At 39.8% G+C, this 26,056-nt stretch overlaps 1 protein-coding gene across 2 annotated transcripts; it reads right to left on the bottom strand.

The window, feature by feature from the left end:
* Positions 1 to 63: 63 nt before the first annotated feature.
* Positions 64 to 25,415, bottom strand: edaradd (EDAR-associated death domain). 2 transcript variants are annotated; one of them, XM_017421742.3, is made up of 6 exons: positions 25,186 to 25,415; positions 10,443 to 10,501; positions 10,015 to 10,057; positions 9,229 to 9,302; positions 3,968 to 4,040; positions 64 to 2,380 (listed from the first exon to the last, which is right to left on the bottom strand). In XM_017421742.3, exons 1-6 carry the CDS (start codon positions 25,217 to 25,219, stop codon positions 1,992 to 1,994), a joined length of 672 nt encoding a protein of 223 aa, XP_017277231.1. In that variant the 5' UTR covers positions 25,220 to 25,415; the 3' UTR covers positions 64 to 1,991. The 2 variants fall into 2 exon arrangements, with proteins under 2 accessions (XP_017277231.1, XP_017277232.1); XM_017421743.3 differs by having other exon boundaries at positions 3,992 to 4,040.
* Positions 25,416 to 26,056: the final 641 nt, after the last annotated feature.

Here is a 26,056-nt window from a genome sequence, read left to right as displayed (position 1 = left end):
TGTGTCCTTCCAGATCATACAGTATTTTAACTAACAGTAGTACGCTGGTTGAGAACACGTGACTGAAAGTTTTCACCACATTTGCGATGTGAGATTTTATTAGAAAACAAGACAAACATTTACTTGTGGTTACTCTTTTGATTGTACTGTATTCAGACATCATCAGAAACTGTCTCAGCAACTAATGATCTTTAATATGATACTCAGACACAAATATCACCAGTGAAATAGCATTAAATATACAAAACTCAACTGTAAAAGTACACATTTCAGAAACAACCCTGTATTCCTAATGTTTGCTGTTTTTACTGAAAAAAAAAGAAACTTTCAAACATGATCCTGATAATAATTTCATTAACAACTTGTCAAACCCAACGTGTCGGTGAGATGGAGACTCGCAGGTTAACGGTTCAGGTGTCTGAAAACTGTTTTAGGTGAGAAAATCACAGCGTTGAACTGTGGATGTTAGCGTTAGCTCCGTCTGCTCCACACCTCCTGACCTCAGGCTGCGTTCAGTGACGAGGTATTTCAGCTGATGAAGTAAGTGCCATGTGACGAGGCAGGGGAGAACCATCAGGGCCTTCAAGATATTCAGAGAAGACATTGAGTAGACCCAAGAACTGAAAGTATTTTTGCCCCCTCTAAACCATGCTATACAAGAACCCATGATTTGCTCATCTATCATATAATGATGTAACAAGTTTTCAAGTTCTCTTTCTGAGTGCTGTGTCCTGAAACAGTTCTGTGTTGGAACAAAAATTAACCAATCAGAATTTCTTTCTTTAAAATATGAAACATGGATCTCAGAAGCTGAAGCCAGAAGAGGAGAGGCACAAGTTTTAAGCCCCGCCCCCTCTACATAAACAAACAACTCAAATGTTTTTTTCAGGTGTCGACTCGTTGACTCACTTCTTACCTTGCTGCTGTTAGCTATTACATGTGTAAAAGAAAGGTCATGTGACACCGTGACTGTGTCGAGGGAGGGGGAGTAAGCGGGACTTAAAGCCCCGCGTCGCCAGTCCACAGACTCTGGTTCCAAAAATACAACATGGCAGGTCCCGCTTGCTTCAATTCCCAACAAAGAGAGAAATCGGGGACATTTGGTATAGTATTAGAATACGTGTCGATGTTTTGAGCTCGCTATGGTGTCCCAGAAGGTCTGGTGGTTGATTTTGTAGGAGGCGCAGCGGGATCAGCTGCCTTCAGGTACACTTTTTTTAGGACAGAGGGATGGATTTAGCTTTCAAGTGAACATCGATGGAGAGCGAAACAATTTGCCAGCTGGTAACCCATCTCATCAAACCTAGTTGTTCCTCGTTTTCTCCCACACACAGTTGGGGCAGAAATGTCTGACGATTGTTGCAAATTCATAGGCCCTGACGTTGTCTGCTTCGTTCTCGTAACTGATTAAAGTGTGATGCGTTTACATGTTATGTGTGTGAAAATGTGTGGTTTTGTTCTCCGTTTACTACACGTCTTGTTGTGGTACTCGACTCAGGGCGCGGCCATGTCGCGACAGGTCCCCTTCGCCGCTGATACAAAGCGCGTGAGAAGATTTGGTTGGAAATCTGAACAGCATTAGAAAGGTTTTGACCCAATACACAGAGGACTACAAAGTGAACAGTGTGAGCCACTAATTATAAATCAAATATCCATGATGGATGAGGTAATGTTGAACCGTATGTCTTCTTTATGAGTGTGAGTTTTTCTTTTATCTGAGAATTGGAGACTAGGAAGTGTGGTCTAGGAACATTTTTGTTTCTTATATTTTACCATAGCCAAAAATAGCAACTATAAGTAGTAAGACAAAATGTAAAAAAGATCAAAACTATTTGAAAATATTTACACAGTGTCCGGTTCCCTCTTGTGTATCTTTTCTGAAGGCACTTCACTAGAGGTAAAAGATTTGTACTCTGAATTGAAAGTGATGAAAGAGAGGAAACCCTAAACATGGAACCCCTGGCAGAAATAAATGTACAGATGTTAGCTCGTTAGTGAGTGTGCTGCCAGCGTGCTGGCCAGTCCTTCTCTATCCAGCTCTGCAGCAGCCGCAGCACATCAATGCGCTGATAGAAGCGGCAAAGTTCGGTGAGCTCGGTCACCGTCTTCTGGTTGTAGCGCAGCAGGAACTCCAGCGTGGGGCTGCGGGACAGGGAGCCCTGGGTCCGGTGCTCCAGCAGGGTCAGTTCATCGTAGGTCATCCCCCAGCGGCTCGCAAAGTTTTTCCAGTTTTTGATGGTGCAGTGGTTCGGATCTAGCTTTAGCCGCAGTATGTCCAGCAGGTCGTTGTCGTTCATTAGGTCGCTGATTTTGGGAGGAGGTGCTGGGCAGCAGCATTTTTCGCAGGGGCCGTTTAGGATCTGCAATTGTTTGGGGCAGTCTAAACTCAAAATGGAAAAAAAAAAATCAAAACAAAAAAAAAAAGAGAAGAAGAACACAGGTTTCAGTAACTGAAAAATATTAATCTTAAATCACAAGTTAACTATCATATGTAAAGTTATGGCAAAAGAGTAAGTAGACCCGTTTTAACTTTCAGGATTTAAGATCATAAAAGATTAATGCATTCTCAGAAAACAAACACACACTATTACTTTTGATTTTACAAAACATTTCCAAAAGAAAGCCACTCCTCTCTCAAAAGAATGTCGCAGAATGATTTAGGTTCGCAAAGTTGCATCTGAATAAAGCAAAGGACTTCTGGGAGAAGGTCCTGTGGACAGATGAAGTGCAAACACCTCATGCCAACTACCAAGCACGGTGGTGGAGGGGTGATAATTTGGGCTTGTTTTGCTTCTGGTTGAGCAAGAACTCCTCTGCATGCCAAAATATGTAGAGTCAAATGTGAGGCCTTTTGTCTGACAGGCCCATACTAGGGGATGAAACAAGACGATGGTCCAGAACTATAACTATAACAAAATGACAATGAGATGAAGCAGACGGGGGGGGCGCCTGAGCCCACAGCCTTAGGCTTGTTTTGCTCTTCCTCTAAGCAAAGACAGGCATCGAAACGGTATCGAAACAGTCAGAAAAGAGAGGGAACTGCATAATCAGTTTGTTTTGCTCTGACAGCTAAAAGGAAAGCTTCTATATCGAAACCTAAATTCTCAAAACTGAACTTTCAATCAGAAATGGAAGTGATGAGGTCTGCTTCAAACTACAAGGCGAGACGAGTTGCTTTTCGTTCCCTGAGAGGTGACTGCACGGTCCCTCTGAAGCTGAAGCACAAGTAGAAAGAACTACTGCAATACCCATGCTGCACCACTAGATGGACAGATTGTCCACATTAACGTCATATCAACAAAGAGAGGAAGATGACTCTCAGCTTGGGTCCACCCCAAGTAGTTCTTTGTTTTCTTTTTGATGTTGTTTACAATTCCCCTCCCAATTTTAGCCCACAATCTAAGTTTAATGATGACTGGATGAAGAGAAAAGTGTGATAGCTGCAGGACAAAAACAACAACCACAACAAAAAAAACAACTAATTTTTTTAATTTCTGTGGCATAAAATAGTGGGCACTGCATTTGTTCAGCCCACGTAGGGACCATTTGAGTTGAAATTGAGTTTTTTCTTTTGAAAAGCCTTTCTATAATCTCCTTTTCTCACCAAAAACACTGATTGCATGTGGATAGGAGGTGCAAATGCAGCAGAAACTTGTGTTAAAAAAAACATCTGAAGTCAGGTGGATGGGACCTCAGAAGAAATCCAGGATATGTTGAACCTGTTTCTAAGTACAGACCTCTGGAAAGCACCAGATTGTTTTTTATTTCATTTTATAATGCACTGATGCATAAACCTTAGGCTTGAAAAGGGTGTACTTACTTTTCACCATGGCTGTTTATATTTTGATATTCAGAGTTATAAATGACATAAAACAAAATGCATGCTACAAAATAAATGCTACAGTTTAAAATAAAATATAAAATATAAAATGCTATAAACATCACAGTAGAAATGACTGCAGTTTACCTGGGAATAAAAGAATTGATGTACCTGGTGAAGTAGATGTTGGACAAGTGCATTCTTCCACATCTTCAATTGGCTACAACCACAAAAAACACAAATTAATACATTTAGTTACAATAAATTGGTGTTTCTTTCCACAATAACAACTGTACAAAATCTCTCAAACACATAATACAAAAAACAACATTTTTGTAGACTTGCAAAGACGTAATAGTGTTATGTACATACTACATGTGAGCATGTACTTATCCCAGTGAAAGAACAATACGTAGCACAGTTCAGAGCAGTATTCAACAGGAATTCACAGATTTTTTTTGTTTGTTTCTTTTTGCTACTGTGGCCACCGAAAAGGAGTAGAGAAAAATGCCTTCTAAAGCTCCCTACGTCAAAGCAAAGCAAGAAGGACTGTTTTAAATCAGCGTAGTGGAAAAGCTATACTGTCCTGATGAGTCAAAGCTGCAGAGGAGTGTGAGGTTATGTATGGAAAGCCAAATGAGTCACAATTTGATGCAAGCTTTGATTTGCTCTGTGGAGTCTTATAAACACCGTTAGATACGTCACCAGGTGTTCAGTGGGTGCCTCCCATAGATGAGCAGCACACCAGCACTCACCTTGTTGAGAAACTAGGTGTGAGAGTTTACCATTTTAGTTTGTATTGTCTCATCGAGAAATGTTATTCAGTCGCGTTTCCTTTATTTGCATGAAGTTTGGATCTAATTAATTGAAGCAAACACTCCTATTTTGTACTCCTTTCTCAACAGAGGAGCTTATCAAACTTTTCTTTCCACACACGTGCTGCAGGACACCGTTTACAGTTCAGATCGGATGAACAGTACAATACCACAAGTTTTTTTTTTAAATTACCAGTTGATACACCTTTTTGACTGTTCAAGTTGAAAGCTTCTGGGTTTTCTGGAGGTTGGCACAAACACAAGAATAGGTCACCCCACACTGTGGCTCAGTGGGTTTGAGCAGGCGTATGCCAGCGAGAGAGTTTGTCATTCCTGGCAGCAGTCACATGTCGAAGTGGGCAAGACGCTGAACACCTCATTGCCTCCGATGTGTGCCCCATCGGTGTATGAATGGAGTTTAAAAGCACTGATTAGACTCTATAGGATGATTTATTCAGATTAGCTTTGTAGAGATGTAGCAGAGTGCTGTATGATGGGTTAATGAGGGCACAGATTGTGTTGTAAAGCTCTTTGAGTGGCCTGGTTGGCTGGAAAGGTGCTATACAAGTACAGTCCATTTACCACAAATCTTACCTCGCTGTACATGACTTTCTACCTTAAAGCCCCCCTACTAGTAAGGGGTGGTTGTTTTCCTGTCTGTTTTTAGGAGGGTTATCGTCTAAAACAGTGATTCCTAGCCCTGGTACTCGAGGAACACTATCCTGCATGTTTTAGTTGTTTCCCTGCTTTGACACACCTGATTTGAATGGGGGAGTGATTAACAGGCTTCTGCAGACAGAAAGGACCTGCTGAAAAGCAGGGAAACAATGAAAACGTGCAGGATAGTGTTCCTCGAGGACCAGGGTTGGGAACCGCTGGTCTAAAATAAATGGGGGAAAAGAACTAGCATTTGTCATTTCTTTTTCCTGTTATACCAAACCATGACCCCAAAACCAACAGTAAACTTGTGTGTACTGTTCCACCCCAAATATTTACACAGTTCTTTGAATAAACTCAACTTTCTGACAAATCTGACTATAGGAGCCGTGCTTAATGGCGGAACATCCTCTTTGGAAACCATTTATGTGTGGCTGCTGTCATTGGCATATATATTGTAATACCTGAACAGTTTAAGTAGCATAGAGCTAGATAATGTCACAAAAACGATACGGTTTGCTGGATATTCTTTAAACAATTCAGTATGTGTATTAAGAATCGTCTGAGCATGTTGGCAGTTTCATGTGTGAGTGCAGATCTTTGTATATCTTAGTTATGCACCTATATGGTGATATGATGCTTTTTTCCAAGGCTGGAGTGAAACATGTCTGAACATAAACCGTGCAGCTCACTACCGCAGATCAAGGCCAGACAGAGAGTTGAGAATCTGCCCCGCGGGGGATGGAAACGTTTCATCAGTCATAAATGGATGGACTGGAATGAACAAATTCTCTTCTTTACTTTTGCTAATAGGTTTTTCTTGTACTGTAAGTGGGTTTTTCTTTTTTTTCCTTCCTCTTTCACATCACATCAAAGCAGCCTTAAAGAAAACGGCATAACAAACAGCGATGTCTATCTGGCTTCGACGCTTCTGCTCTGTCATTAAAAATACTCACAGGTGTGCAGCGAACAAAACCACAGCCTGTTTGCTCACAGCTAAAATTAGAGAGTAATCGCACACTGGGTCTTTCTTAAGCCTGCAGAAGATCTGGTGGTGTCATGTTTCGTGGGGACAAACTGTTTTGTTTTTGTTTTTTTTCTGCAGAGTTTTTGTGTTTTAAAGAAACTTTAAAATGTCATAGGTCTAAGAAGACAGCAGGCTTTTTAATTTTTTTTTTTCAGCTGATAGTTTATGTGCAAACATGCATACACCTAGATTTCATAGATCTGTAAGTCGGACTGTTAAAAAAAATAAAAAGTCGGCACAGGTGGGCAATACAAACACCTACAAAGGGCATGAGGAACATTAACTAAAAATAACTAAGACCTACATAATAGAAACACATTTTAAATGAAATGTTTCAAATTTCATGTAGCACCTTTTACCCTCATCCAGAGTTCTACAAAGTGATTCACACACTAACAGTGCTTCTAGTATACAAGCCCAAGGTTCTCAAACTTGCTGTTCAAAAGGTCCAAAATTTTTTTTTTTTTAAGAAGATGAAAAGTTCAGAACAACTAGTAATAAGCAAATCCATTTTATTAAATTTACTTATGACTCCCAGCTAAAGGAAAGGTACTGTTTGCTTATAATTTCTTGCGTGTGACCCTAATGTAGGCTGTAGGTTCATTTGAATTTGTTCTCTTTTAATGTGATTAAATTACTTTCCGTGCCAAAATGCTCTTGTTTTCACACAAGAAACATTGAAACATTAAACAAACTGAACTTAAGGCAACAAGACACTGTACCATTAAAATGATTAAAGTGTACAGATGTTCTTAGACAGTTAAAATACAGTAACATAGTGTGAAACATTACACTGTCTGCCTTTAACGAGCTGCCTAAACGTCGTCACAAAAGACATTTCCACTTTAAATGATTTCAACTGTCTGAGCAAATTAGTCACATGGGCCTCCTACTGGACTGAGGCAAAATAAAACCTTATTTCATCCCCATTCTTTTTTTAAGATTTTTGGTTTTATAGGCCTAGCTTTCTTTGTACACTTAGATAACACCTTGGTGACGTAATGTAACATCGTCCTCCACTGTCTTTGTGGTAATGGCACCAATAGGGGGCGCTGGTCTCACTCAGCACGAATGCCTTTTGGCTTCATGTCAACATTAGCATGTCAGCTAAGGGCTAAAGAACTGAAGCCTGTCAACATTGCATCATACATACCCCGGCTATTAATGTTACCATTTACACTTTATTACATTACACCTATGCACTCCTAATATAACGCGAGGGCTGACGTGCCATTTGGGCAGAATCCAGACCAGATTTCAAATTTTCTAAATCGCAGATCTAGACTACCATACAATATCTGACAATTTCTTACATCCAGTATTACATACATCTGAGCAAAAGGGAGTTTTAGAAAACAATTCTTTAGTTTGTTTTGTTGAAAAATGTAAATGAACAATTGAATGGACAGAAATTAAACTCATAATAATCAGAAATGCGTACAACAGCGTTTGAGTAAGTCCTGGTAACTGCAAAACCTCACAAATATCAAACAACATGAGCACACGTCAGGCAGCTTTACAAACTCAGACATCAGGAAGTGAATAATGTTGTTTTTGCCCTGTATACAGACTTTAACCTCAACCTCACAGAGGTGGCAGGTTTTACACTCAGAAAGGTTCCTGTGTGAACAAACTGTTAAATACGAGTGGAAGAATGGCGTGACGCACACGAGTTGGGTTACATTCGTGCCCGAATAAGCTTGTGTGTGCACACAGAGTTTCGGGACTTCTCCTGTTCCTCAGCTCCTCACAAAACACAACTACACAACTACATGCTGCATTTAATGACTGCAGTGAAGCTGGCCCGTTCAGATCTCCATTGGATCCATGTGTTCCTTCCTGTGTGTGGTTATTTTAACTGGGAAAGATGTCTTAACAATAAATAATCGCTTGTTCATGTATATATTTTGATGCACTTATCTAATTTGAAATTGTAAATAAAACAAATGCTTTTTTTGGACTGTGCTTTTTTTTTTTTTACTATATTTGATATTTGATAGTATTACTTTTTTTTATAAAAAAGGAATTCCTAAGGATCTTTTGTAAGACTGAGGTCGAGAAGGGCTAAAGGAGGATCGGCTGCCCGAACCACCAAGGACGGACGTTTGGTTTATACGGACCTCAGAAGAAGAGTCACCGGTACACGCCATTATAGCGCCTTCCTGAAATGATGTTGTCTGCTCCCATTGTCCGCCACAGGCTTTGGAAAGGACTGTTTGTCTTATTTAAATTGTGTATTTACATTTACAGTACACTGTCCAAAAGCATTTGTCTGATTTAGAGTTTTTAAATTTAGAATAATACACCCAGCGCTGTGTTGTCGTTGAGTTATTAAACAATTAAGTAACTCTAAAGAGAAAATAAACTCAAATGAACCAGTTTTCCACCAGCTCCTAAATGCATCATGTATTTGTAACTCTGTGAGGAGCTGAGGACGTGAAGAAAGTCTCAAATCTCTGTACAGACAAGCTAGTTTGTGCACAAATGTTATCCAATCTGCGCTCATTTGTGCACTTGCATTAAACAATTATTAACCAATAATTTGCACATGGATTATAATACACAATAGCAATTACCCAAACTGTTCTACACATTTGTGTTTATGAGACTTCTCTGTACACATTTGCCCTCAATCACCCCACATTCATTTTTCTTTGTCTCTCCCGTTTCATCTTTGGCAAGTTGATACTTCAAAATTAATTTGTTTTGTGTGCGTTGCACTGATGTTCTAATAACTGGATAAAGGCTTGAATAAACAGAATGGCATATAAGCGATAATATATTTTCAACGAGGCGTTGTCTCAGCGATTAGAGCTGACATGAGAGCAGGACCATTTTGTTTGTGTTGTGTAGCTCTGTGAACGTCTTGAAAAGAAAATCCAGCAGGCATCAAAGGCTGTTCGACTGACCTGTCTTATCCTGTCTTCAGAGGAGGGGCTCAGGTATCTCGAGGGCATGGAGCTCAGGTGGAGTGTCACAGCATCTGCTCACAGAAACCTTACTGTCAGTGTGTTTTAAAGAGAACTGCAGCAATACATATATATATATTTTCCTTTACTGAGAAGTATGCCTAATCCCCCCCCCCCTCTCCATTTCCCTATAACAGGAGACAGGTCACAGCTCGTGCAACAAGTGACCACATAAAAGCAGAGTGCTGCGGTGGAGAACAAGGCACATTTATTTGACTCCTAAATGCTCAGATTTTAGCTGCTACTCACAGCAACGGAGGAAAACAGCAGAAATCTGACATAATGCTATTATTACAACCATACCTTCTTCATCCCTTGTTTAGTTTCTATTTTTTTTGTCTAATTTGGAGCTTCAATTTGATATTGGTCCTCGCCAACCTTTCTTTGACTGGCTGCTCTCAACCTCTTGAGTTGCTTATACTCAACTCACACATTTGTTTGTATAATATAATGTATAAGCATGAAAATGTCACCCCAATATCCAACATTACACAATAAATATCTTGACTTACATCAGTCAAATACAAGTATTGCTTACTTTTATTGTAAAAATAATAAAATAAACAAAAACAAGTCTTGATTTATTCAAAATCTTGGTGTGGAAATAAGCTAAACTGGCAGCTTTGCAGGTTTTTTTTAAAAAGCAGTATTTGCACGAGAATTTTACAGTTTGCTCACTGAAACACTCCACACATGCTTTGTACAACGGTAGGATTTAGCTTTTACCATGAGGATCTGTGACTTGCACTGGATAATTGGTCTCCAAGGACTGTGGAAGAGACAAGGACAAATAATATTACTTGAGAACAGAGCTGAGGAGACTCATTTGAGAAAAGACAAGCCTGTTTGCTTTGTTTAACGCTCCTCTGGCAGCTTTAGATTCTGCCTGTTCACGAGACTCTGCCACAGAGGAAGAAAAAGTCTCTCCTGTGTGCAGAGACGGAGAACAGCCTGCCACAACTTGCTCTGCGACGAGCCCTTTGGCGCTCACAACCACAGCACGGCGTGTTCAGTTCTGGTACATTACTTAGCAGATTACTGAGACTTTGCAAGAGCAATGAGCGATCACCAGAAAACAAGCTGGGTCTACAGCAAGTCAGGAGTGTGGGACTTTTAAACAAACTTATTGTTGGAGAAAAGAGATGGTTCCTTACGATCTCTGCCACAAAGCTGGTGGTGTCTATGTCCTCCACCGGCTCGGAGCTGCTCCTGTCTGTTCCAACAAAAAGGAAGATAAGCATCAATATTGTAAAAAAGTGATGTCACATCCACTCATTTCGGCAACTTCCTACAAAATGTCAAAGTATCAACCGCAAAGAAGCAAACGAAAGCCACTTCCTGGAGCTAAGACCATGAATGTTTATGACTCTGACGTATTTTACAAAAATGATGTGGGCAGCGGAACTAAACAGCGATTGTTGCAGAGATAACGGCAGACTTACAGTGGGTTTCTATTTGGTTGCCTCAGAACCGAAATCAAATAGGATTTTTATTTGGATCATCAAAAATCTATTCAAAATACTCCAGATGAATGGTGTATAATGGGGGAAAAAGAGAAAATTCTAAAAACTACCGAAGTGAAAAGTGCTATGTGCGTATGTTTTCACCCCCTTTGCTTTGAAGCCCCAACCATTACCTTTAAAAGTCACATAAGTATTTAAATAGAATCCACCTGTGGGCAACAAACTGTGTTAGATGACCTCAGTATATATACACACACAACATGTAAGGGCTACCACCAAGCAAGAGACAGCATGAAGACCAAGGAACTTTCCATGCAGGTCAGGGACAAAGCTGTGGACAAGTACAGATCAGGGTTGGACTCTAATATATTATGCCACCACAGCAAATCTGCCAAGACAGGGTTATCTATCAACACATCTGGACCAGGCAAAGAGAGCATTAATCAGACAAGCAACCAAGAGGCTAAAGATAACCCAGATGGAGCTGGGCAGCTCTTTTGCAGAGATAGGAGTATCCGTCCATAGGACCACTAGAAGCTGAACAGAGCTGGGCCTCATCAAAACGGGACCAGGAGAAAACAACGCTTAACAAAAAAACAAGGCATTGGAATTTGTCAAATCGCATATTGAAGATGGTAAATGGTAAATGGAGTCCTTAAACATCTAGAAGAGACTAAAATTTCACTCTTTGGCCATGAAGGACATCACGACTGATGCAAAACCAACATCTCTGATGCCCAGAACACCATCTTCACGGTGAAGAATGGTCATTTTTCCCACATCAGCAGGGACTGGGAAGCCGGTCGGAGTTGAAGGAAAGATGAATGGAGCAAAATGTAGAGAAAATCTTGAGGGAAACCTGTTTGAGCCTTCCAGAGATTTGAGGCTGGGTCGGAGGTTCACCTTCCAGCAGGACGATGACCCTGAACACAACGCTCCACTGGTTTAAGGAGAAAAGTCAAATCACCAGACCTCAACACAACTGAGAATCTCTGGTTTGATTTAAAAGATTGCTGAACACAAGCAGCAACCATCCAACCTGAAGAAGACAGCAGTTTGGTCACAGTGAAAAGTTCCAGTGGTTAGATTTACCAAGAAAATGGTGACGTACATGAAGAGACTTACTGCTGTGAATGCTGCAAGAGGAAATAGAGCAAATATTGACTTTGCATGTGTATTCACCACCCCCAAAACACTTTCAGTTTTTTAGTTATTAGAATAATTTAGACACCTCTCACCCCCCATTTAACTTTATTGATCTGATCCAAAACCAGAAAGTAAGGCATTAAAACAGAAGAAATATGGAGAGGTGAATATTAAGTTTAACTTCAGAGAAATACAACGGATCCAGAGCTGAACAGCTAAAGCTCTGGGTGCTGCTGGTCAGAAGGTGTGAGGTTTCATTTTGAAGACCTTACACTGAATTACATTATAAAACCGTTTTCATTTCTGCTAAATCAGTTCTGTCAAATTGAAAAAAGTGAAGTATCAGTTTGAGTGTATTTCCTTTACACTTCCAAGAAACAATGGAAATAGTGTAAAATGAAGCACCCGTGCTCTGGAAAGGAATATTTTTAAGAAGGACATTCACGGATGAGTTGGGAGAGCAGCACAAAGGCAGCTTTTCATTTCCAGAAATACCTGGACGGAGCGACGTGGGCCGTCATCGGCCTACGTCACTGTAAAGCCCATTGTATCCAAAGGGCTCCAAAATAAAGAGCAGCCCTGGCCTTTCTTGGGTTACACTCTGAGAGGATGAAGAGGTTCATTTGCATGGGAAGCTGGAATTAGGATTAAGCGATTGCGGGGGTTCCGACGCGCAGCATTTCAGGTGCGGACAGAGCCGCCGTGTGTGTATAGGTCGGTCGGTGAAATCAGCTGGTTACTCCGATTCGGAGTCGATCAGGTAAAGTACTTAAAACAACACATGGATTCTAGCTAGGACATTCAAATGCCTTGTTTTAGGCATTAGCTTGAATGTCACATATTCATAAAAAAACTACACGAAACAGACATTTTTATCAGTACATTTGAAGGTCACATTTGCTTGACGAATCAAGACTCCTCTTTTTAACAGGACGGCTGTTTTTAAACGAACATGAGAGGAGTTTATTTTGTAGAAATAGTCTCACACAAAATTCCACCTACCCAACTACTCAGAAGCTTATTTGATGAAGAATATTCTGATGCTGACAATAATAACCACATGACGTTATACTTCTTCCCATTTGAGTCATAAGTGAAGCCAAAGTAACACCTCAGTCCGCCTTTGGACTGGGTACAAATTATTTATACATCGCCCTACTATTAACCTGGCCTCAGGACACGCGACCTGTCCTGGTCTGTGGGGTCTGAGTTCAGGTTTTGACCTTGTCTTTTCATTTCTGATGTCTTGTTTCTGTTAATAGCTTCAGGCTGACTTTATTTCCTGTTTGACTTTGTAAAGCCTGTGCCTGTTGATTGTAGTTAGTGTTGAATGTAAAAATAAATAAATAACTCCATCTTTTCTTCAGTTTATTTACTTGAGCTTGAGGGAAATAATCATGGGGTTACTGGCAGGAAAACTTTAACAGAAGTAATTAAAAGCAAAATATGATGTTTTCTTTAACCACACTTATACTTTTTTGTGGTGTGACTCTTCAACACAGACTACAAAATGCTGGATGACTTTTTCATTTAATAAAAAGGACAAAATGAACCTCTTTTCCTTATTTACACAATCTGATCAGTTTATCATGGATGCTACTGCAACATTCTCGTGTCCTTTCCCGCCCCATTCAGTTAAAAACCTTCTGAAGACTGACGGCCTTCCTTACAGTACAAAACTACGATGTTCTTCTCATGATGGACAAGAACAAACATAAGAGAATGCCAAACTGTTTGAATGTGTCAGTATACAAGTGAGCAGCTCTGTTTAAGGCTAAAATTTCAGTTTAAGATCAAATTTTAACCTTCAAAATCTTCTATTTTGTCACAAAAAATGTGACAGCCAGGCATTTTAAATTTGTAGATTTGGCTCGATTCATTACACCTAATTTGCGATGGCGTACATTGATCGACTTCTAATTTTAGATTCCAACTATTTTAGGTGGCTGAGAATGCAGGAGGTGACTGCTTGCGCACATCTTCGGAGGGGAAAGCTAGGTAAATCCCCCTTGTTACCGCCACTCCAAACAGGCCCACACAACTAGGAAAGGTTGACAATGTTGCATTTTGCTTGCACACCGCTTTCATCATCTTCATGTCTAGAAAGAAACCTACTGCAAGTTCAAGCATGCAGTAGGAAAAAAAAACAAAAAACAAACAAACCAAAAAACCCACAATGCAGCAGACAGCACGAGGGCAAAGTTATTCTGCTGAAACCGTTCGAATTATTAGAAGCTGATGTGTAAGCACCGAAGCACTCTTGTTACTATTCGCCAATTTTTGCCATGAATTTTGGTAAAAGTATACAAAAAAAAAAAAAAATACAAAGCGCGTGGCTCACTCAGGTATAACGTGCTTTACATTTTGTAGCGCTGCATCGTATGGCATAGATAAAATTCACCAAATATAGCATAATTTGTGAAAATAGGATTTTGTGGAGCCCAACAGCTCAGAAAGACTTCACAGTAGAAACATCGTTCAAAGTTTAAACGGGTCACAGAAAGTTAAATTTTACGTATCTGGACTGATATTTTGATGTCCTTTCTGGTTTTCGCACAATCACAGTTTATGTTTTATGATTTTTGGACATTATAACACAAAATGTTCAGCTTCAATTGTGATGTCATACTTTCTAACTTTATCTAGAGTTATCTAGATTTTGTAAAGTTTTGGTAAACAACGTTTCCCTTTTCCCCTCACAAACTGTTTATATATCAAAATGTAGTCATTTGTCTTCTTTCACCCAGTGTGTCTCTCACTCCTACAGGACTTGTGATTTTCCTCCCAAATCCCCCAGAATGCACAGTGCGCACACCCAAACTCTCATTGACTTCCATTGGATTTGAGCTCAAAATTGATCTTTTTTTTTTTCTTTCAAAACTGGAAGTAAAGGAACTCGTTACCTCGTCATATCGACCAAATAAAACACCGGAGACAGACAAATTGACGTGTGTGACGACCAGATGCCTCTGCCACTTATAGTTATTTCAACATAATTTTTTGGTTTTGTTCAGTGACTGGATGCTGTCAGGGAGTGAGAGGTATGGGCGTCAGGTTGCCGTGGCAACCCTAATAGCCACTGGAATAGAATCTAAATTCTATTTACATCATGCATGGTTTTGGGCAGTAGCTGAATAGGCATCCTTCACTTTTTTCAGAAATTTTCTAGTTGTTGTTTTTTAATCTCACATTTTGATTTTTTTCCAGATTCCTAAGAACAGCCATGTGCCATTATTTGAGTTTTTTTGGTTTCATTTCAAAGCAGCTTTTTTACAGACACAAAAAAATAGCATTTGGAGTGTAGCAAGGCTCATAACTGGACATTTTGCAGCTGGTATTTCTTTTTTTTTTTCCATTTCTAGAAAAAAAATGACGCAAAGAAACTACTGATTTCAACGGCCCACCACAGTATGACTGATAGGAATGACAGAAAAGGTCAAGAAAAGTCAAATAAACTAACAAACAAAATCACCTTTTTGGTTAGGGGGGAAAAAAAGTCTAGTAGATAAACATTTGTTGCAACAGTTCATGCTATAAAGGTTGGATTTGTTATCTGTAAGCTGTAGAAACAAATCACTTTTTCTGAATAGACTTTTCAGACATATTCAAAGATTTCATTGCCTTTATACTGTAAAGAATATGAATCAACTAAATGCTGAAAATGGTTATATTTTACATTTATTGCCAGACTGCAGTGAGACCTGGCAACCCTGCGTGTGATGCCATCAGGTTTCAGTTTGCCAAGTTCCCCAAAAGAAAAAATAAATCATCATCAAATCAATCTTCCTGCAATAGTTTCATGCAATGTCTTTAAAGAACAAAACTATTGGTTTATAGTAATAAAACTTTATTAAGTATTTCATACAGTGAAGAGTGGTTTGCTTATCTGGTGATCTCTTATCTGTGCATATGTTTAGCCGCCCAGAACATTCGCAGGTGGTGTGAATGGCTGAAAAATCATTTTAATAGAAGGTGAAAGTGTCAATATACAAATTCCCCACACCCTGCGCAGGAGTAAGTGGGTACAGACAGTGGGTGAGTAAGTAGACGTTTTGAGCCTCCCTCTGGGGGAATTCAGATCAGAAGAGGAAAACTTTTTTTTTTTTTTTTTTTTTAAGTGTGCTGAACTTTTTGAACTGGAAATGGCTCAACCACAACTACAAACTTTCTGGGAAACCAAAAAAAAAAAAAAATCCATCAGAGGGTTAATGCAAGTACTGGCCAAAATTATAATCTAAGGAATTAGAAGGAGACTTTGTTTTGATGTATAAACTGATAAAAAAGAAACGTTAAAGCTACCAGCAGTGGATCATTATGGTCTCCATGGTGACCACAGTGTCATCACTCCCTGACAGCCGTCTCAATAAGACGGGCAACAAATTAGGGTCCAGACAAACAGTCACTGTGTGAAAACGATAAGTCATATGGAAAAATAATTCCTGAACCGTAAGCAGAAGAAGCGTCTGGTCATTACGCTAGTCATTTTTTACGTGTCTGCAATGTTTTACGTGAAGGACATGACGAGTTAGGAGAGAACATTCTGAGCTCAGACAATGGGACTCAATGAGAGTTTAGATGTGTGCACTCTGGAGGGATTTGAGAGAAAACTGCAAGTCGTACAGCAGTGAGAGACACACCGGGTGAAAGAAGACAGACCGTATTTTGTCAGAACCCTCTTGCTGTATATGTTGATTTGTTTGTGTTTTTGTTGCATATGTTATCTACGCTGCATATACAAACGCACCACTACAAAAAGTCATACCACAGCACTTCTGACTGAGCCACACATTTTGCTCCATCTCTTTGTACGGGTTTTCCTGAAGCAATCAAAAATCGTGTCAGAAACGGAGAATACCAGTCAAACAGTGATAACGGTGCTTCAATAAATCACCATCAAACCCCTCTAATTACAAAGCTTTCAACATAGACTTATATGTTACCAGATGTCTGCCGCAAACTTCACTACCAACAATGGTTTGCAAAATTTATAATGGGAGCATTTAATCAGACAATCTGATAATTTGTTCAACCTTTCCAAGAAACTACTCAGAGCGGGGAGGTTACCCACATCCGATCGGTTAAGAATCTATTCAGACTTGATCACGAAGCATATAAATATAAATAATGTGAAGAAACTGCTGCCTGGAAGCTAAAATTCATCTTAAAAAAATAAAAGTTCTTTGAAGTGCTATAACTCAAACAAACAAACCCACATGTGCCTAATGTAACACCCTCGATTGGGCTTTTTGATTTAGAGTTGTAAATTATAACGGACTGAGCATCAGAGTGACGGCAGCCAGTTATCAAGTTGAAGTTGAAGCCCAGATCACTGGAGCATTGTTTTCTGGCTCCTTGGGAATGCAGGCGCATGTAACTGCATGCTCCGGATAAAGTTCAAGAGATGAAATATAAACCACATCATAACTCATTGCTTAGGGGCCATAATTCCATGCAGGTGAACCTAGCTTTTCTCCATTTTGACCACCCAGGTCTGCCATGAAGGGATAAGGCAGTTTCTCGGCAACCTAGTGGGGGCCTTGCCTCGTCATGAGCTTGTTGCCACACATGAATGGAGGTGAATGGCGTGCCAATACCTGACCCAGGCCGCAGCGGTGTCTAGACTCAGACGAGCTCTGAATATACATGCACATGCCTTGTACGAATTCTGCCGCATGTGCTACGGAGCCGGGGGTGGGTGGGTTAGGCGCGCCTCTGTCGCTCAGGCTGCTCCTGAGCTGCACGGGTGTATTAATGTTTATGCTGCCTCTTTAATAACATATCACTTGATCAAAATAGATCCAGTGCACATAAAAAAAAAAAACAAACCACCACTCACCAAAAGAACAAGCAGATACTTGTTGACGGTTTGTGCGCTGTTGTAGCTCACATCTTCGTAGACCGAGAGAAGACGGCACTTAGTTTTAGCAAAGCTGCGAGTAAGTTTTAAAGTTTAGAGCGGGGATTAGAACGGCATAAAGACGGGACTATGTGATTCTCCCAGAGGCTTTTAGTCCCAGTAAGGTTGAAGTGTGGTAGCATGAGGCCTACAAGGAAAAAAAATCGAAACCTCGTGTTCTTTCATCCAATCAGACTAAAAGTTTTGTACATAGAGTCAGTTTACCTTCACTGTTTTCTATTGGAGGTGAGTGTGTTTTAGAAAACACTCCAAAGCTTAATTCACTTACAGTAAAATGTTTGCTTTTGTCATAACCAAGATCTGCCTTCATCTATCAAAAAACGTAGTCTTTCAAATGTTTCAAATTATTCATATCACTTAGTGCATGGCACGAGTCTAACGTTGCCAAATCTCTGCACGAAACAGACGGGGGAAAAAAAATACAGGGTTTTAAATTCTCAGCTACTCGAGCAAAAATAGTAACGTTTTCATCCCCCCATTTTCACAGTTGAACACTATAGCAGGCTTTCAGCTGTGGTATTTAATGTAACACACGGAAATGACGTCAAGAAATCATCAGATTAACATTGTGAAGGAGTGAATTTTAATGCCATCCCAAGTTTGGGTTCCTAAACTTGACTGCCTAACCCAAACCTGAGCAGAGAAATGTGCTGCCTCAACCAAAGCAGCCACGTTTTAAGTCAACTCAACAAGGGAGATAAAAAGCAAACAGCATTTAAGTCTTGCGACTTTCCTCTACCCACTTCCAGCAACTTTACGAGGACTCTGTCAGCTGTTCCTAGAACTCAAAGCTTGCATCTAATTCAGGAGAAAGTTTATCTTCTAAAGTGACTGCTCATTATCTACCAGAAATCACTCAGAGTCCCAAACTCTCAGCTTTCAGAGACATAGATGTGTCACCGCAGGTTATCGGATTTGGCTTTGCAGTTGTGGTTTTGCTCAACTTTGACGGAAAAAAAAAACAAATTTACAGGTAGTGCAAAAAGAAAAAAAAAAAAATCTGAAGTTGCAGTCATTCCGTCTTAAAACCACAGCTCAACGGTGCCTTTAGATTCACCGAAGAGCTGCTGTAAATTACAGTTTAGTGACAGCAAAGGGAAGTTCAGTGTAGACTTGGATCTTATAGGATTGCAGGCAAACAGCCATTAGCCTGCAGTGTGACTAAACACATGTTCATTATCCTGAGTCAAACACAGGGTGTGTGTGAAAGTGGTTTAGGCAACAACAGGCAGGACAAACAAAGCTGCTTACATCTGCGGCAAAAGGAAGTGATGAAGTCAGGTGTGAGCGGTGGTGCACAGGCAGCGCACATGCCGTGAAATTCAAACCTCCTTAATTAAAAGGTTTAGAACAGGAAATTAATGCACGCAATCTTTGGTTGATAACATGCAACAGGAAGTCAAGTTGCATGGGAGCAAAAAAAAACAACAAAAAAAACAGTTTCAGATGTTTTTATGGTTGTGGCAGTCGCTGGCTAAATAGGACTTTCTCACACATCAGCATTTTTCTACAGGACTTTGATGGGTAAAAAAAAACCTTTGGTGAAAGTAGCACAGATACAGTTTTGAGCTTTTCAAGTGTACCTTAACAAAAACAGCCATTGCTTTAGTGCCACTTATTTCTGTAAACAGATACAGACAAGCGGTGTCCATTCCTGGTCCTGCAGGGCTACTATCCTGTATGTTTTGAGTTGTTTCCCTGCTCTCCAACTTCTACAGAAGCCTGTGAGTCACTCAGTCATTCAAATAAAGTGTCAAAGCAGAGAAACACCTAAAACATGCAGGATAGAGGCCCTCCAGGTGCAGGGTCGGACACCACTGACACAGACAAAAACACAAAAAGAAGGAATAATTTAAAGTGAAAAGAAGTTACACTTCTGTTTGTAGCCAACACTTCGCCCACAATGACTATATACAAATATATTATTTCTGCCAGAATAGTGAAAAGGTTTAGAGATTTTGGAGATTGGAGTTGTTTTAAAATGGCATCAATTAGAAAAAAAAAAAAAAAAAAACAGTTATTTGGCCGACTGATTTTAATTGTCTGATACTTGACAATTAAAAAAAAACCCATTCATGTTTGTGCGTACTTCTTCAGTTACCAAGTAGAAAAGTGAAGATGCAGTAGCAGCTGCTATAATCAGCTTATTGCAGCCTACTACTTAGTTTTTGTTTTTATGCTCTTCTGTATATCACTTTTAAGTTTTCAAGCTCTTCCAAGGTTTTTTGTTTAAATATAGGTTTATTTAAATTAAATAATTTCTGTTACATTTTGTTCAATGAAAAACGTGTTGGCTAAAAATAAAAAGAATTGTGGTATATCAGCTGCTAGCTGCCCTGATTTCTAAAGATCAACATCAGCTGTAGAAAAGCTCACATCGGTTGTCTACTTCAGTCCTGCGTCCCTTGGACTGTTAGCTCATCAGTCCTGTCAGAATTAAACTTGGTTTCCTCAGAGTGGATCCAATATTTCTTGATTTACTGGCTTCCCTCCTAATTTTACATTTAAATAACCCTCTTTCAATTCTAGTAAATGATTCAAATCTAACATTAAGTGTACAAAAACACAACAGATTTCATGATGTTGTTTGTTAATTAAAGCCAAAACTAAAAAGCTGTAAATGAAAAACTACACATTTAGCAGCAACACAACACCTCTAATAATTACTTTCTGTTTGACTTTTAACCACAAACATGGTTGTGGAGGAATTTTGACCCACTTTTCTCTCCAGCGTTGCTTCAGTTCACTGAGGATTGCAGACATTCACTTCTGCTCAGCTCTGTTGAGGTCCCACCACGACATTTCAGTGGATCATCACAGCACTTTGATTTGTTTCTTTTTGAGCCGTTTCTGTTGCAGATCAGCTGCTGTGTTTGGGATCATTGTTTTGTTTCATCATGACTCAGTTAGGTCCAAGCTGTCAGACAGGTGGTCTCACATTTGACTGTAGAATCCTTTGGTCTACAGAGTTCACGATTGACTCACTGACTGCCAGGTGTTTGGGTCCTGTGACTGCAAAAACCAGCCATCACCCCTCCATCACAGTTGCTATGAGGTGTTTGTGCTCCTATGTTGGGTTTAGTTTTCAACAAACATGAAATGCTTTACGGCCAAACATCTCGACGAAGGTCTGCGGCTCATCCAGATGCAGCTTTGCAAACCAACGCTGTCCTGTCATACTCTTCTTTAGAAAAAAAGATCAATTCTCATCGCAATCCTTCCAAACAAGCCATGCTTGCCTTATCCTTTTCTTATCACCCTGTCGTGAACTTTAACCTTTAACCTGCCAACTGAGGCACATAGAGTCTGAGATGGAGCTCTTGGGTTTTTGTTATTTCTCTGAGCATTGTACAGTCTGACCTTGGGGTGAGTTTTCTGGGATGTTCACTCCTGGGAAGATTGGCAGCTGACTCAAATATTAATCTTTCTCATTGACTTCTAATTATTTGGAAATGACCTCTGACCTTTCCCAGATAGAGAAAACAATGATGTTGTTCCTCCTTGCCCTGTTTTAACACACCTGTACGCTTCAGACCGCAAACTGACAAAACTCCTGCTTTTATATCCTGTGATCATATGATGATCATTAAATCAGCAGCTCATGGTTGATACTTTCACTCTTAAGTCTCATGGAAGCAGAAAGGGTGGACTTCTACAAAAACAAACAGCTTTTCCATATTGGCTTCATTTTTGTTTATTAAATGAAATGGTGGAATCTGTTGTGTTTTTACCCTTGAGGTTAGACCTGGTTAGAAATCAGATCACAGTAAACCCCTAGAACTGAAAGAGGATGCACTTTCTGTTTTCCGTTGACTGTACTTTTATGCAAGTGGTTTTGAAAGAAAAGCAATTTTGAAAAAGGTAAAAAAAAAAAACATCTCCAGTGCTCCTTCTCTAATATATTCCAGCAAAAGAAACTAAGAAAAAAAATAGATACATATTAGTCAAATAATGTTTTCCCAACATTGATGACTGTGCAAAATAAATCTCTTTTTAATGAGTTGAATTACTCCTGGGATTCAGGGCTGTGAGCTCTTAAGTATTTCTACCGTTCTGGCCACAACACGAGTTGTTTAAAAGGCTTTATCCTCCATCATCCATCATCCCTCAGTTCAGACATGTTGTTTTAGGGCGGCTATTCACATAATAAAGGGAAATCGCGCTTTAGCATATAAAGAAAACTTGTTCAAGAGTTTCAGGAGTAGGAGAAAACGTAGAGGGCTGACCGTCCACTAGGAGAAAATTTGAAATTTAGAAGATCAGAAATGCACTTTCCTGGCATTTGGAACAAGGCTGGGAGGGGATTTGAAGAGTCCAAAATCAGCAGCTTTTTGAGGACAATTTGTGAGAATCTTTGGCTTTTTGGAGGGACTGACAGATGGAGACTTTATTTAGCCAAGACAAGGAACTATCTCCCAAGGCAGTAAACCCGAAGAACGTAATCTTGGAAAACAGATTTTAATAAAAACATATTGACTGGAGATTTAAAATAGATTGTCTTGGCATTCTTTATGGTTGGCAGAATCGACTCAACTGAGACGTGCAAAGAACTACTAAATAAACTACAGAACAAAACATTAAGAAAATGAACTGGAGGAGGGTCCACTGCAGCACCCGCTGCTGGTTGGAAAGAACAATACTTGCTTCTTCACTTCACTAGTCACTTCTTTGAAAAACAGTCACTAGAGGGGTCTGAAAACTCACGAAATATAGGGACAAAGTCTGTAAATTAGCAACACTGCTTACACCCGGTGCAGTCCTGCTTTGCTCTGATTGGCTAAAACATTGGCTCTGGTTGAAATCAGTTTAATCCCTGTATCTTAATTAGATCGGATGGCTTTAACCAGACCACAACAAAAAACTGCCCCCCCCGCGGTTCTCATTTTTACAGATAACAGAAATCTGTTGTGGTGATGGAGAACTTTAATCCTTGAAAATAGTTTTGGTCCGTCAACTAAAAGTAGCCGGCAAAAATGCGGCTGAATGAAGATTTTATAGGGAAAAGACAACAAGGAGCATCCGTCTGTAACCTAGCATGGGACGTTTACAGCAGCTCCAACTAAAGTTTCACATTGTAGTTTTACATTGTCGTTACTTGCATTGTTTTAGATGGGAATTAGTGCTTTGGACACAAATGCAACTTTCAGCGATTGTAAACTGAGCCGTTTCTTATTCAGAACCAACTTCCATGTTAGTCCAAGCTCAACTGATTCCAAGTACTGTTCAGGAAAAGGTCAAGAGTGAAACAAAGACTGGAGAAACACACACACACAGACGTTTGTACTCCTGTCCTTGTTAGGACCGTGTATTGACTTCCAGTCATTTCTGTAGCCTCACGCTGACCTATACCCTACATCTACTGTGACTGTAACACATCTCTAGACTCAGTCAACACCTTAGACCTAAACCTGACCTCCACCATATAAAGACAAGACCGTGGTCCTGACAAGGTAGGCGTGTACACCAGAAAAGGTCATAAAACGTAACAAAAACCAACAACATTCACAATCTGCACAAAACAAGGACATATAAGGGGAACGACTAGAATTAAGAACTGAAAAAAAGTCCTCTTTACAACCTTCTGGGGAATCCTTCTGAGAGTCATATTGTGCCAAAAGTGACGCCACAGAAACTGATGATCCAAAAAAAGAAGTGAAACATGAAATTTAATTGTGACATTCAAACAACCAGTGAACCTTCCAGAAGTTGTTTGCTATATAGACGTGACTAATGAGTTTCGTCAATAATGACATAGGAGAGACGTGTTAATAAAGGAAAAGATCTTTAAAAATAAAAAAGAAAGAAAGAAAAATCAGCAGGACCAGTATTTTATCAACAGGTACTCAAAAACACATTACAATGTGTTCATGCTGTTAGTTGTAAATCTGTGACTAGAGTAAAACACAACAAATACATGATTGATTAATTTAAAATATGCAAAAAGACCATTTTGTTTTGTTTTAATGTTAGTTTTATGTCAGTGTACATACTTGCTAAATAATAATAATAATAATAATAATAATAAAACAGTTTAACAATGTTTCATACAAATACACTGATTTCTTTCAAAATAAAGCATTTATGTTGTTTCAAATTAACATATGAGTCAACAGAATCTTTTAGGGACTGGCTCATGTGTCACTTCTTTAAATGACTTTTTAAAATGACCCAATATACCTCAGGTCAGGTTTATAAAACCAGAATGACACAAACAAGCAGCATTCATTCCTTTTCACCCAAATAACTACGTCACATATTGTCACATCAACCAAAACTGAAGAAAAAACAAAAACAAAATCATTTTAACCAAGAAAAATTTGTTTGACCAATTAAAATCGATCAAATTCACTGTGAAGAAATTAGAAATAAAAACGTTAAACCAGCCCTAAAATATAGAATTACAAGAAAAAATTATGGCCACTCAAACAAAAAAAGGGAATTCTGTTTGTTTTTGAGTTTTGAGAATCAACTTAAAATACTACTTTAAAGAAAGAAATCAAGTAAAGGAAGTGAACTCCGCTGTATTTGATCTGTATTATTATTATTATTATTATTAATAATAATATTATTACTATTATTATTATACTGAGGACTACTGAGTAACCTACTAAATAACAACATGAGGCATGTTCTTGGTTTGATCCTTCCAACAGCAGAACTCACAGAACTTCCTTTTCCCTTTCACAATAAGAGCCTCCAACACACACGCCGAGCGCTGACTTCAGATCACTCCGTAAACATCTGGAGCTGAAAGCTTTCCACCGCTGGTCTCCAGTTTTAAAAGACATTTACAGCTGGCGTAAACATGCAGGTGCTAGTATGTGCTGAAATAATTTACACATCACTAAAAACCCATTCTGATAAAGTCGCTGATGTCGCGTGATTTTTGAACCCCCTTTTAACCCAATTGTATCAACTTTACTTCCGCCATTTTGACTTTAATCCTCTTCACCCCCCCCAATAATTGAACCATAAATGACGGAAACGGTATTTTACTGGGTTTATTTGACAGCACGTGCAATAAATAAACTGTGCATCTCGTTTTGTGTGTTGGACTGTGTCTCACAGTTTCCACACACACAAACACACACACACACACACACACGGGACAGTTAATAGAACACTAATGAGCGTGGATGGGTTTTCCCACAGTCTGAATTAGGTTAGTTGTGTTTCCTTTCCTAGAAGTGCGGAAACTTCCTCGGTCAACCAAACGACACCTATTGACTTTCTTCCATGTCCAACAGCGTCTCTAAGGTTGGACCAAATCAAAACAGGACACCTGTCCAACAAAATGCTAAGACGGCATGACAACAATAAAGAAATAAGGCTGTAACACGGTGTGGGAGTAAAACACGAAGAGCCACTCACCAAATGGTTCCTTACACGCCATTAAACTGCTCATGTCTGCAGCGGAGGCGAGGGGTAGGGGGGACTTCTTCCTTCCCTTTCAGGGGAGGGGGAGATGTTTTTAGGGATGAAACAGACGCCTCTTCTCGGGGTGAAAGCCTAAAACCTCTCCTTCATCCTCCGGCGTGAACTCGGGAGAAAAGAGCGCGTGCCAGCCCCGCGGCGGCGTCTCACACCAAATGAGCCGCTTCTCTGAGAGGAGGGAGGAGAGGAGAGGAGAGGGGAGGGGGAGGGGGACGGGGGGGACGAGTCACTGCGAGCGGTGCTGCCTTCACGCTTCCTCCGGAATTCACAGCTTCGGTTTTGAAGGCGGGCCATGACCCGCACTGTTTCCAGCGCGACGTTGTGGTGACGGGTTGCGCTCGTGGAAAAAATAAAATAATCCCAAACTAAAATATCCAGCTGTGACGAGGGAATTTGACATTTCATAGAGGTGTCTCGAAATCACCAACATGTACTTGTTTCATACCAAAAGGTTGAACTAAAATGAAAGTTTTCCTGTTTGCTGTTTGCAATCTAATCGCTCATTCCAGCCATTCATATACGAAGACACTCAGCTCATTCAGGAGATGGGTGATGTGACTTTTGCGTTTTGTAGTTTTTGTACTTTGCAAAAGATTTAACTTCGTTTACAAACATTTTCCCTATAGAAAAACCCTGAGATCTCTTCAGTTCTTTCAAAAAGGGGGTAAAGAAATGGGATGGATGGATGTTTGTGTTGGTTACATATGCCCTGGTAGACCAAATCAATCGACTGTTGAATTCTTTGAAAAACTATTTTTTTATATTCAGAACATAAATAAATCCCACAGGGATTTTGCAGAGCCACCAT

The sequence above is a fragment of the Kryptolebias marmoratus genome, linkage group LG22 (assembly GCF_001649575.2).
Source record: "Kryptolebias marmoratus isolate JLee-2015 linkage group LG22, ASM164957v2, whole genome shotgun sequence".
Classification (NCBI taxonomy): Eukaryota; Metazoa; Chordata; class Actinopteri; order Cyprinodontiformes; family Rivulidae; genus Kryptolebias; species Kryptolebias marmoratus.
The sequence above is the reverse complement of the archived record's forward strand: the minus strand, read 5'-3'. Positions and strand labels throughout refer to the sequence as shown.